The sequence below is a fragment of the Chlamydotis macqueenii genome, chromosome 12 (genome assembly GCF_036417535.1).
Source record: "Chlamydotis macqueenii isolate bChlMac1 chromosome 12, bChlMac1.mat, whole genome shotgun sequence".
In the NCBI taxonomy this organism is placed as follows: Eukaryota; Metazoa; Chordata; class Aves; order Otidiformes; family Otididae; genus Chlamydotis; species Chlamydotis macqueenii.
Genome location: NC_141567.1, coordinates 9,622,842 through 9,637,132, shown reverse-complemented (window position 1 = coordinate 9,637,132; position 14,291 = coordinate 9,622,842). Strand labels below are relative to the sequence as shown.

General features: G+C 38.9%; 1 protein-coding gene across 2 annotated transcripts in view; it reads right to left on the bottom strand.

The window, feature by feature from the left end:
* Positions 1-6,896, bottom strand: part of IL16 (interleukin 16) — a 36,612-nt gene extending 29,716 nt beyond the window's left edge. For both annotated transcript variants that reach the window (XM_086757626.1, XM_086757627.1), the window contains exons 1-2: positions 6,847-6,896; positions 2,293-2,704 (exon numbers count right to left, since the gene is read on the bottom strand). In XM_086757626.1, coding sequence (XP_086613752.1) covers positions 2,293-2,704; positions 6,847-6,896 — 462 coding nt within the window. The remainder of the gene's footprint in view (positions 1-2,292; positions 2,705-6,846) is intronic.
* Positions 6,897-14,291: the final 7,395 nt, after the last annotated feature.

Here is a 14,291-nt window from a genome sequence, read left to right as displayed (position 1 = left end):
GAATTTGGAATAATGCTGTTCCAGGTTTCCTCTTTGGTCTGGAGAAGAAACACACAGGGAGAATTAAATCATGCAGGACTTTTAAACATTCTTCTCTCCTCCCAATGTGACAGCAAAAATTGAGTTGCTCAGTTCTGAGGGAGTTATTAGTACCTTCAGAGTCATGCTTAGGGCTGTAGGCACTGGAAAGCAGAAGAATAGTGGAATATTCTCAGCAACACCACAGAAGAATGGAATCAATTTTCTTGAACAAAGAAAAGGATCCTTCAGCTCTGAGTCACACATCATGAATTTCTGAAGTGTCACAAGGAGAAGGAGAGAGAGTTTCTTACACTGGGACTTGAAAAATGCTTGTTGATTTCTTTCTTAAAGAGAGAGGTTTTAACCTTAAGCTCTCTAAGACACATGGTACAGGAAGATTGTTCTGACAGGCTTGTGCCATATGGAAGTAGAGTTCACTGCTTTCATAATACAGGGAAAAGCCTCAGCAACAGTGGTACAGGAGAAGGTCACTGCAGCTGTTATAAAAGTTCATCCTATTTCGCATGCTGAGAAAAGACTTTTTAGAATCACTCACTGATCCATGACTCTGAAAGGTATGGAAGATCAGCAAGTAGCATCTGAAGAGGTTTATGTTGCTATGAGACCTCTGGAGAGGGAATTTAATATACCCGTTGTCAGCAATGGCACTAAGCAACCCAAATGCCGCTGTAAGGCACTAGGTTGCTGACTATTTTATGTCACCATCCATCCAGGCTCCTGACCTGTCCTATTCAGTGACATAACACTCCAGCCTAAGTGTGGATTTATAACCTTAGCACTTCTATTTTATCTGTGCGATGGCGTTAGTCATGAGACTTACTCTGTTCTCCAGAGCCCTATTTGAGCTGCTTGCCAGCTATAAAAACAAATGCTCTAAACTGACAGTCTGCAATAAGATACTGAGTAGTTTCATATGGGTATGGATCACAATAGTTGTGGGAGTCCTGCATATTTTGGAGGTATGCAAGCAAGTGGACTGTGGCAGCTGACACACCTAAGAAAGTGCTTCAGCTTTGTTAAAAGAGAAGGGAGGGGAGTCTGCAGAGGCCAGCTCCTTCTTCACTCACAGAAGGAAATCAGCAGAGTGCATATGGACTGCTTCCAAAAGGGAGAAGGTGGTATGTTTTTGCAGGTGACTGAGTGTATTTTAGGACTTGAGTCAGTGTCACTTGTTTATGTTTTCTGTCAGAATGTAAAAGAAAATTGGCTTGTTTTTGTCCTCACGCTGGGGCCTTGCCAGGGGCTGAAATATCTCACATCCAGAACTCTGTCCTGCTTCAGTCTTTGCAATATTGGACTGCATGCTGTGATCATTAGCAAGAAACTCAAGGACTAAGGGTAGGTTCTGATTTTCAGCATCACTGTGCCACTATGTGTTTAGACATAGAGGTCTAGTTTTAGCCAATTTCTATTGAAGGTATGTAAAATAAAATAGAATATATAAGAAAGATATATTTCAGGAGAAAGAATCAGTTATTTCACATACGCCACTCTTAGCACAAGTAAAAGGCATATAATAAGGGAGGTACCTGGAGGACACAAACTGTATTAAAAGACACGGTGTATTTGCAGTGAAGTCACTCTTACACATCACACCAACAGGTAGAGACAATGGAAAAATTAGGATATGTCACTGAAAAGGAACTTTCTAACGGCATCTAAAATAGATTTCTCAGACTGAAAAATTGTTCAGATCATTGGGGTTAACATAGTTACTTCTTGGTCAAAGAATAATGTTGTAATGTGAGGCTGTTAAGAGTTTCACATCTCTAGAAAAAAGCAGTATATCTGGTGATTTTAGAGCCATCACTACCTCCTTCCTGAATTAGAGAGAAAAAATATCTGCCTGCTGGATCTCCCGTGTCTTTCATAGTGTTAATACAATTCGTACTTGCATAGCTTGTGAGCTCTCAGGGTATCACACTTTACAAATGCACTTTACTATAGTAACAATTTTATGTTTTGAGCTAAATACTACATTACAGGTAGAAAGCACCAACTGTGCTAGTCTGAATACACTGAGAGTGGCCTAGCAGTCACTGATTTCAGCAGAACGTCAATCAGCACAGTGCAACAGCCCAGCAGGGACGCTATTACATTTTCATGCTGTTTCTACAGAGCAGGAATGCCGCAGGCTCATAGGCTCTGAAAAAGCTGAGGAGAATCTTGTGTTCCTGAGAAATATGAATTAATCCATTCAGGAACTACTGCAATGGGAAACATTACAATATACTGCACCGAGTTGCCTACCTTGGTGAGTAACTTGCTCCTCATGTTGTTGCAGTTCTCATTTGCTGCAGCTTTGGACTGGACTATGCTGGTGATCACAGGCGGAGGATCAGGTGGGCTGTCTTCCGTCTCTGATGTGCATGGCAGTTGTGTTCTAGGACAGCAGTCAAAATCCTCTTGACCCCAACTGGTAGAAAACTCAAAGGGATCAGGGCATTTCTCATCAGGACTTGACCCATCGTCGCTGTTTTTGGCATTGCAAAGTATAAGTGATCTTGAAATGGAGCGAAACTTTCTTGACTTCCTGTTCCCAGCATTGCTCTTTCGATCCATCTTCAGAGAGCTGGTGGTGCTGCTCTTTTTCCTATCATTCTCCCATTTATGCGGCATGATACTTTCAATAACTTTCTCCGCTTCTATGGTGCTAAATGTCCTCCAGGAAAGGAAATACAAAAAGTAAGTTGTAATATACGCCACTTTCTCCCACTTAATAACCTACACTACTGAAAAGCCCTAATGAATAAATCGAATCAACAGAGCCTTTCAGTCTGCTTACAGCCACGTGATATCTCATGACTTGCTAATTCTGTTTCTGTGCAGTGCTCTACTAAATTCTCCTTCACCTTTTCATTCTCTTCCCGTGCTCCCCAAGCACAACAGAGTGCTTTTAATAAATGTTTTTGATGCTTCTATTGTGCTGCTTCGTTTGGGCTTCTGCTGAATTTGCATGTTGAAATCCCAAATTGAAAAGGAAGATACTTTAAAAGCATTGTTCTGTCCACCTAACATTATTTGGAAAGAGGAAGCTCCTTCTGAAGTCTGATTCATGAAACCACTATAATTCGAATAAGATTAATCAAATTGTCAAGGTTAAGTTCTCTCCTTGGCACATCCGATTTGTAAGTGGTTTAGCAAAAGTAGATTTTAGCCATGAGAGATTAAGGAATGTCAGGCTGCTATAAAACTCCTACCTTTGCAGACCAGAACTCACTTAAGACTGTGCATTTAGCAGTAACAGAGAGATCCAGTGAAGCACTTAAGATGTGAATATCTGATTAGACATTGAACTCTATAAAGGAATACAGCTCCAATACATCAAACAAAAAGTGTCCCATTACAGATATGGTTTGTTTCGGCATATGATTCAGCATACAAAATTAAGAGAAAATGGAAGAAATGCTATACAATCAAAATGTGGCAAAAGTTGTAGCTTTTGTAAAATGAGTAAAGTAATTAGCATGTTACAACAACAAAGAGAGCTTTGTTAAACTGTTTCCTTTTTCTCTCAGAAAAAGATTTCTAGAAATATTTTGTAGGCATGTGTCAGTGCTGAAAATACAACAAGAGGAAATCTAAATTAATTACTTTGACTTTCTCATTTAATTTTTTATTATAATAGTTATTACACAAACTTTTCTGTTCTCTTCACAGTACCTAACTGATACTGTATGCTGCCATTCTAGGGAAAATACCTACTGAAACTGAAGGATTTGCATAAATCAAAGATGCTATCAAAGGTGTTTTACACAAAACTGAAAATCAATGTAATTTGAATAGCAGGTCTCAAGTATACTTTTGAGAGAAAAAGTTTGTACATTCTGCTTTAAACTGAGTGCTTGTGTTTGTTTTGAGGGTTTTTTTACCCTGCTTCTATGCAGAATTAGGTAGTTATGTATGCACTTTATGCCTGAAATGCCACTGGTGATACAGAAATAGAAGGCAGCAGCTTTTCTAATGGCTCCTTACAGCCACAACAATAAACACAGGCCTGCAAGTTCTGACCAAGCCAGATTCATATAATAAATCCAAGCCAGCCTTATAATAAATCTGCAGGATTATTTGACTTTTTTTTCCTCTCATATACAAATAACCAGGAAAAACAAACAAACAAACAAAAAGATGATAAACAATATGCCATTGAGTACTTGTCTAAAGGAGCTATATGGTAATTGCTTGAGAAATACGCAATTCAGCAAGAATCTGAATTTGTTGAGATTTGTAAAGGAAAAAAAGATTTGCACATAGCTTTTTCAGAGGTCCCTTCATCTTCCGAGGAGGAGAATGTTTATTTATGTAGTCCTCTCTGGCATTTTTGATAGGTAATGCTCCTACAGCCTTCCACTGTAACTTATTTTCCATCATACCAGTCCTAATATTGCTCTGCTCCTTGATGTCTGTTTTCCAAAACAAAATCCCTAACTAACTCTTCAGGAACTCATGCCCTGAGTATTGGAACCCATCGGATTTCCTAGCAGGACACTATTCCAGGGCAAAATTTAAATCTGAAAGTATCCATAGAACATGTCAAGTTCCAGAATGTTGACGTGTTTTCTGCTGGTCTCCTGTGTGTCTTTGGGATCCTCTCTGCTCCTGTGGGAAAGTCTGACCCTGTTGGATGGGAACATTGAAACCAAAGTCACTGGGCTCCCAGCCTCTCCCACGCGGGCATGAGGGAAGCTTTCAGGGTCAAATTGAACTAGCATTCTCCATTCCCTTCAGTACACAGAATGTTCTGCTTTTTTCTTTTTTTTTTTGCAGAGTAGGCTCTCCTCTTACGAATAACAAGATTTGCAACGATAGCTGAATGCAGCTACGGTGTGGATAGAGGACTGCCCAACAGCGCAGCCACGCCCCCTTCCTGTGATGCAGAGCACATGCTGAATAAAGGACATCTAAGCCTATGTGTAAGGACACAGAGACAAGAGGGCATGGGGAAAGGTATAACATAGATGGAGATCAGCTTTCTCAGTGTATTAGCAAATTAATCTTGTAAAGCTTGATGTTGCTTTTTCTATATGTCTGAAGGTAGGTAAAAATGGTCCCATTAGACCAGTACGTGGAATTAAAAAAAAGCAATAGAATGGCTAGGGCAAGGGGAACTTCTGCAAGTACCTCCCCTGAGTACAGGAGTAGGATGCAACAGAGCTAACTTGCTGAAGGTGCGTGGAATGCACATCACTTGAAAGTCTGCAACAGGGATCATTGCTCCTTCTGTGATTCTGGCAATCACTATTAGACATTAGCAGTAAGGATATCAGAAATGAGACTGAGTTGCACAGTCAGACCTAAACAATCTTGTCTATGGGGGGAAATTAGAAGAAATAGACTTTTCATTCAAGGATTTCAATGTTGCACAAACATTAACTGCACTCTTACTTCCCCAAAAAGAAAGAATTTAAAAACAGCTATGGGTTAGCAGACAACTTAATAACTTCATGATCAAAATACAGCTCTCTGGAGACTGGCATGCTAGAATGAAGGATGGAGAGATGCAGGAGCCCTTTCTCGCTCTGTCTGAAGCTGCTGAGCTTAAGAGGCAACACTGCCATCAGTAATAAATGCTCCAAGAGATGCCTCTGACTATGCTAAGCATCTAGGATGCAGGGAACACACAGAAGCACCTGTTGGAACAGCGAAGGAAGGTGCAGTCTGCCATCCCACCCCACTGCAGTGCTTCCAAGAATTTTACCTTATGCAGAGAGAACATTTCTCTTGCCCTGCAGCATCAGCTGTTTCCTCCTCCCCCACCCCCACCACAGCTGCATCAGCTCAAAGACCAAGTGTAACCCTGAGTGACTTACCTAGTATCTCAAAGCAAGTCAGTGGCTCAGGTGAAAATAAACCCAGTAGACATGAAGACTTTCAGTTAAATACTTGCTCTTGCTCTAAGACTTAGATCACAGCCCAAGTCTTAACTAAAGTAACATCCTTTGCAGAGCTGCTGATTCAGGGTTGCATAAGTGACAGAAACACAGGAGGCACCAAAACCATAGTCGATAAAATTTTCCAATAAATATATCCAGAAATGTTATTTTACAAAAAAAAAACCAATATCGCAAGTGCCAGAGAAGCTTTATGATTCATTGCCATCTTCCACCGAATTTAATTCAAGGTATTGGTGGCATGGACAACTACTTCGAAGTCAGTTCTCCAAACAATTCATCTTTTCCTCCAGTGCACTCACTGCTTGTCATTTTCTCTTGCCATTCTTATACCTCCAGCATGCCTGATGGAAGTTGTCTGTGGTTTGTAATGCAAACCAAATGTTCCTTCTCTGTTTCTTTTTTTTTCCCCTAAGCTTTGTTTTTCCAGCTTTAAGTCTAAAAAGCCCTAACTCTGTCTTCTGCAAACGAAATACATGATTTGAGTTTTGCCCATTTGGTTCAAATTTTCAATTGGATATTAAACTGAGAATTTACAAGATGCAAATAATTTGGTGTAGCTCCCAGATTGAATGCAAATGCTCTGCTGTTAACCAGACAGTAGGAAAAACAGAACTTTTCTTTACTAGCAAGAACAAGATGAGTTTTCCATTACCAAGTGCTAACAGCATGATATCTTGCATCCCATTTTAATCTAGATCTTGTGATCTTTGTCAGATTCATTACTGAGCAGTACTATTAGCACTGAACTATTGCAGATGTCTAGAATTTCCAGGCAGTAGGAAGAGCTACAGATTTGGAAGTTTTCTAATAAAGAGTAAGAAACTCTTGGAAAGTTGAATTTACTGTTAAAAAAAATTTAAAAAATTAAAATCCCTAATTGTAAAATAAAAATTCAAAAGGAGGAACTTACAACAGCGAGGCAGACAAACCTGACTCCTGCAGAAGGCTGTTCCTCTTCATAGGCCTGGCAAAAAAAGACAGAGTGAATAATTGAAAACACACTCTCATGGTGTCACGTGACTCGGTTTCAGTAATTCTGCTCAGTACATTGGAACGGAGCTATTGTTTCCTAATTGAAGAAAATGTCAGCAAGGATAGATAAACAAAAGCAATGGGATGCAGTATTGGGGAAACTGTTTCCAGCAGGCTCCCAGCTACCCAGAGAAGCGAGACCATTTAAAGAGTTTGTCTCATTTGTTTTTACCCATCACTCTCTGGTCCTAGGATTGATGGGGTTCAGGCATGTTAAACCGACTTGGGGGAAACAGGGTGGCACAGCCAGAATCTGTGCTAATCGAGTGCAGGATTTCCTGCTGGAGGCTGAGATGGCAAGCATGTTTCTGGTAATTTTTAGCAGATATTTTAAACATTAAGATAGCAAGAGTTTCACAGGCCACTTCTGCTCCAGGACCAAAACATAATATAAGCCACTTCTGAATGCCAAGCCCTTGTATTGCTCATAATTAAGTGACATGGTCCCTTTAACCTACCAGTTCTTAAATACTCTCCTCTTTATGGGCTAGACTGCAACTTTGTGATACAACCTGATCAAGGACTCAGAAAATTGTTGCTTTTTTCCTTAGAGCATCTGGAAAATGAACTATGACATAGATTCTCAGTTGCCTCCATTACACACCATTTGCTTTTACTGTTGTGGCGACTTCCCCCATGAAACACTGCTTCAGTTGCATTCACCATCAATTGTGGGAGCAGGAAGCCACCTTTCTGCCATGTCCCTAGGCACGCTTAGCTGTTTTCATCGATAACACAGATCAATGTATCAGTCCCCACCTGTCAATCCTCAGTTCTGCTTACACTGACAATCTTGCTGCAGAATTCTACTTTCTCTCAATGAATTTTTGTGGTAAGAGTTTGTAAATTTAAAAAAAAAAATGTTCCATAACAGAAAGAATTATCTCTGAAACAGTTAATATTAGTTTACTGAAATAGCGAGGCCTCTTTGGAATGTTCTCACAAACTATAAATCCTATACTTTTCAGGAAAATGTAAACAGAAACCTGAATTTTATATCCTTGCCCTGTCTGCTCATGGAAATGGTCAACAAGAGAGTGCTTAGATACCTGCTGCCCTCTGTGTTCTGTGGTTTGAAGGTCCTGGTTTTATTGGTCTGTCACTAAACTTGCAAAAGAGAGAGTGAAATTATAAAATAGGTTTAAAATACTGCACTGATATGGTCTCATGTTTAGTGATCTTGTGACTTCTAGATAGAAGATACTTGACTGTGAAGACAACGATCTCCGCCATGCAGATGATGTATATACTGGGAGAAAAAGTGAAGGTGAAATCTCTGTTCTGTACAGTGTCTACAGCAGCCCCGAAACACTTTGTCCCTGATAATGCAATTGTGGCTAATTTATGTTGTGTTTACAAAAAAAAAAAAAAAAAGTGTTTACAAAAAGAAGAGAATTTGACATTATTTTCCCAACAATTAAGTTTTCAGGATATTAGTTCCCCAAAGGAAATCTGTTGTAAAGGGCACAGTTTTAACCTGGATCACTGAATGACAATAAACATGGAACATTACCCAACTCTATTAAATTCTAATCTTGTAGAAGAACCATAATTTGACACTGAGTAGTGAACAACTGTTACCAAGTAGCTTTCCTGGAAAGGAGGAGAAATAGGGAGCTGATTTTGTGTTTTGGGAAATAGTTTCTCACTGTATTTGAATGGAGAGGGCAGTGGCCTTGTACATGAAATGGGGGTTTATAGTGCTAGTACTGTAAAAATGAAATATCAGTGAGGAAGCAAAGGCACAGGCTGTTTACTATTTAACTGTCTTACACTGTAACACACATGTTTCTGTTTAGCAATAGAGAACTCATTCACACAAAATCTCAACAGCTCCTGAGTTTTGATCCAAACTGATTGAGCTGGAAGCTCAAAAGCATTGGAAAGCTTTTTTATTTCTTCCCATTGTCACATGCTATTGCATTTCCTGGCTATGGGCTGAATACTGTAGTCCCTAAGCCACTGGGAGTTTTGTTCATTCGGAATCTGGACTTCTGCCAGGGCCAGCAGCAGAAACATAAATATCACAAGGAGGGGCTGTTTTTTCATGTTGTTTCACTCTAACCTTTTGCAGTTTTTTCCATCTTCTCTGTACAGTAATTGTTCAGTGCCCAGTGGTGAACAGAAAAGCACGTTTTTAGAAGCCATAAGGAAAAAGAGAGAGAGAACCTCTGCTGTGTCTACCATGTTGCACTAATGGTATGCTTTGATATTGGATACTGTGGTCAATCTTCATTACTTAGCTCAAAGGTATTGTACCAGGAAAAGGGCAATGAGCAGTGATCAGAGGCTGGAATTTTGTATTAAAAGATTGGAATTATTTGCACTCCCCTTTGCCGACAGGAGCTGCATTCATAAAGGTTTATGAGATAGTACATGCTATAAGGAAAATCAGCTGGGTTTCTTTACTGCTTTCTCATGTCAGAGACAGGAAAAGAAGAATGCAGTAAAATTAAGAGAGTTCAAACAAATAAAAGGAAATACTTGAAATCTAAAGCACAATTAATGTGTGGAACAAGAAGATAGCTGAAATCATGAGCATTTTGAAGTGAGTGGTTTTGCCTTTGATTTCAGCAGGACAGATATCTCACCCCAAAAGGTGAGGTCATGATAGTAATATCTGCCATGAAAGGGAATAGCATGCAGAAGAAGGAGCAACTCCTGCTTCAGAATAGAAGTCAAACAGTAACATTCACAGGTAGAGTGATACTTCTGCCCTGGGATAGGGTCCTATTTACCATAAAATGGAGGAACTTTTCTGACATCTGGAGTTAGTGCCTATTGGAGGTGGGAAAGGGAAATAGAGGAGCCATTGAACTTATTTTTTTTTTATGACAGTTGTTCTCTTTTGACTGATTAAAATTAGGATGTGTCTGGAACCACAGCAGATACAGGAGCTGGTCCCTCTTTCCCCCTAATTATTTTTTATATCAAGAGGTTTGGATTCTAGAAGACAAACATGCAGACTATTCAGTACTAAATATTTTGCTTGTTGCTACTAGTGATAACCTTTTCCAAAAAGGAGCATATAAATTTAAAAAGAACATTAGTACTGGGCAAAGCAGATCTAAGTAATGATGGAACTTAGCCTCAGTCCTGATCCCCACCCAACTCCAAATACTGCTTGCGTTATTGGAAAGAAAGACAATAGAGTTTGGAGTATTCTAGTTTTTGTCCTGTCTTTACATTGCTTAATAAACTAATGAATTACTTTTGCCTTAAACAAAGTAATAGTTTTCACATTTTCTTGTATTCCAGACACAGCTATGTTGCACAGGACAATCCATTCCATCATTGCTGCTAAGCCAGGACCGGATTAGTCATCTCTGTCTTGGATTTCGCAAGTTTCATTCTGCCCTTCCATCCGTCAAAACATAGCAACATGGCACGTTGAGTCACCCTATAAGCACAGTTAATCCAGTATCCTTCTCCAGCAATGGCTAATAGCAATTGCTTCAAAGGAATTACCTTGGGGGAAAAAAAAAAAAAAAATCAAGAGAGAGGTGGCTTTCATGAAGTTTCTTCTGAGTACCTTAGTGGTAAGAGCAGGCTGGCACTCTGAGGTTTTGTATGTATTCCAAAATTGTTGGAGCTTTTTACATTATGATTGGATAGTCTTGTTTTAGCAGAAGTTACAGCTGCCCCATAAAGGATAAGTATTGCATTATGTCAAATTAGGTAAATCTCTTTCTAATTCCTTTCATCACTTAGTATCTAACTTTTGCCAGGAAGCACAAAGAATTTTTTTTTCTTCTGCAGATGAAATGAATCCTGTGTAATGTAACTGTAATTTATCTATTTCTGGCTCCCAGTAAGCTTTTGATTTCAAGAGTATCCAGAGGCAATGAGTTTCATGTGTTACATAAAAATGTGCTTCCTTGTAATTGTTTAAAATTTGCTGCCTCTAAGATTTGCACAGTTCTTCTAGTGGGAAAAATATCCTGATCCTCAAGTCTCCATAGAATATTTTTCTCATTGATTTCTGTACTGATGTCATCCTCTATCTTCTACATACTTTTCTCTTTTTTTCTTCTGCCCCTCCTTTCTCTCAGCTTCATGCTGTTTTCATATGTTTGGATCTCCTCCTTTTTCTTCAGATCCTTTTTTAAAAATCCACTTCCCTTTTTTGAACTTTATTACCTGATTCTTTCATAATGGTATCCAGCTCTGCAGCCTTCTAGACTGTTTTCCAGTGAATTTCCTTCCTGTGAGTTAATAAAAGTTCCTAGACCTTGTCTTCCCAAATACATTCGTGTTGCATGACATGCACTCACAGTCTGTGTGATTACTAACTTTATTTTGCTGTCCTTACTTGTTGCAGTGCCTTAGAGATAAGCCTTAAAATATTGCTTATACAGTTCCATGGAAAAGGGTCTAATACTAAGCGTACACCCATCAAAAAGTATTTTTACCTTCTCTTGAGAACATATCCTGGAACTCTATGAAGAATGTTACTGTAGACATACAATGCTTTGTTTACAGAAAAAGTAGCCCATGTGACTTACGTAAGTATTGTGTTCAGAGTGTGTGATTGAAAATTACAGCACTTGCAGGGTAAAGAGCATTGATGTAGCCATGGTGTGGTATATGAGGCATAGTAAGAATGGCACACTTTTAACAAAGTGTGGTGGGTAGTGTTTGTTATTTTAATATTTTTGTACTGGGTATATAGACTATGTGTAAGCAATTACGTTGGGCTTAAAGAAATGCTACAGGATATTTGCATCAGCTATGAAGTTGCTAAGTATCTGGCCATTGACCAATACACAGTTTATAACTTACTGCAGCACCAGAGTAGTAAAAATATTATGTGAACTCCCCTGTATGGTGTCATTCTAATTTAAAACAAATATTTTTAAAAGTTATGACTTTACCTCTTCTTTCCACATTTCCAGTCACATAATGTTCCTTTTTCATCCGACTTTGCATTCCTTTTGATTTATATTCCCCTGAACTGTAAGCTGACATAAGGGGCCCTTTAGGTTGAATGAAAGGAGAATTATCAATTGCCAAAACTATGATTTATCAGGAAAGAAAGTAAAGGGCAAAAGAAAAAAGAACTTATTCTACATACAAAAATCATACAAAATATGAGAATTTTCTCTGTATTTTTCATGAGTTCAGTGTAAAAAGTGTATTTAGATGTGTCTGGTTTTGCATTTTATTGTGAGTCCATGTTGGATTCTGTCATATTCATTGTTCCTTGAACAGCCAGATATGAATGAGTGGAAGAAATGAAAAGGTGAATATATTTAGTCCATCTGAGTACCAGTTACTGAATTTACTCCATATTTTACACTCTGGCACAGCCACCACTTTCTACAGCAGCCTGATCTCAGAGTCACTGAAGTCAGGGACCTGTTATCCTTTAGCATTTCACAGAGAGTATGCATGGTCTTGTCTTGGTTGCTGGGTTTGTTGGTTTGGGATTGGTTATTTTTTTGAAGGGGGATGTTTTGGAGTTTTTAGGGATTTGTTTGGGTTTGTGATTTGGGTTTTTTAATTAGCATTGCCAGTGATTGATGAGCAATTATGCAATCTCTTCTCTTGGGTGTCTATGCCTGAATAAGATGACTTTCCACATTTATAAGTATAATTGTCATTTCAATTGCAAGTAACTGCTTCTTGGTATTTGTCATTCCTGATGCCTGGCAGAGGCAAAGCTACTTAATACAGGCTGCTGCTTAACTCTGTACTAGACAAGCCTTGAGGACCCTTCACATTTCTGCTGCTTTACTTTATCTCTAAGTCTGTGACAATCAGAATGAAGCTGAGTAGATAGTTTTTATTTGTGGTGTTGAAGATAACAGTATGAAGTTCCAGTGGCAGCTCTCTTGCTCTAAACTTCTGCAATACTGTATCTTTTAAAACTAACTTTAGTTATAATGCACACCACCTATGTCACTCACTAGCATTACTCTTGACAGTAAGAAGAGACTAGATTACTTTATAGGTTTCTCATGAGCTAAACAGTATAATTTGTCACATAAATAGCTCCCTGGAAAGACACAAAACACAATGCTTCTGGTGCTTCATGAGATCTGATGACACCCTGCTCATAGGTGTGATAGATGGTGCTGGAGTCAGCTGTAGCATCCTGAAGAGTCTAGAATGCAGTGTCTTTCGGAGATTACTTTTCTTCCATGTTTTCAAATCAGCCTGCACCTTCAGAGCAGTATCAAATGTTAAATAGCTTGGAGCTAGTGACTGAGAGATCTCAACTGAAGTTTACTTATCTTAGGCTTTGTTTTTCCTACAGAATCACACATTTCAAGCCCAGAAGAAGTTGTTCTAATTAGCTAGTGCAATTGACTCATCAAAAAGAAAAGTTTAACCTGTAATTCCTGTACTGATGGCAATAACTTCTGCTCCAGGTAAAGTATATCTTTTAAAATAAGCACCAAATCTTAATGTAAAGACATTATTTCACCAATCTTGAAAACCTGCTATACCCTCAGAGAGATTGTTACACTGGTTAGTTTCCTTTTCTTTAAAACATTGCTTTGTCCTGATACTCATTTGCTTTTATTTCTGGATTTGTACAAAAGAGCTTGACTGTTACTGTTACAGCACAGTAAAGGCCCATGATCACTTCCCCAGCATTTTTTGTGAAGATCAGTAAGGGGGACCATGGGGTGGGAGGTGTCATAGAACTTTATTGCATGACCTAATATTTGATCGCCTTTGGGTATACTAAAAGGTGTAACTCAGATCACAGGTACTATATTTATTTTGCAGCTGATGGAGAGGACAAAAGCAGCAATATGATTGGATTGTGTGATAGATCGTCTGCCTCCAGACCACATGACTGTCTTATGAACAGACTATCTGGAAAGGCTGTCTGGATATGCACAAAAAGCCAGTATGCCTGTGTCCATGTCTGGACAGCATGTTGAGGCTCACACAATGCCATGTACAATGGTAGGCTTGGTCCTGAGGGCAGCCACTGAATGACCCTGACACTGGAGCAGAGATGTGCTCAGGGAGCTCAAATTTTCCAGTATTCTTTCCTCATATATGCTCATTTTTGATCCAGAGAATATCTAATCATCTCTTCACAAGAATTAATACTATATCCTTTGTCTCAGTTTGGATTTCCCAAAAGAAACAGCCTCTTTTGGAATTTAATTTAAGTCCCAAGTAATTGTCCAAAATTGTGTTCCAAGACAACTATACAACCACCAACATAACCCAGAATTTCCATTCATAAACATTCAAGAGGTGAGAATGCCCAGACTTTTGAGGGTTGCATAGAAGCACAGATGTTTTAAAGTTGGTATTTTCCTATTTATGGCTAAAACAAAGGACCCTAAATACATAAAA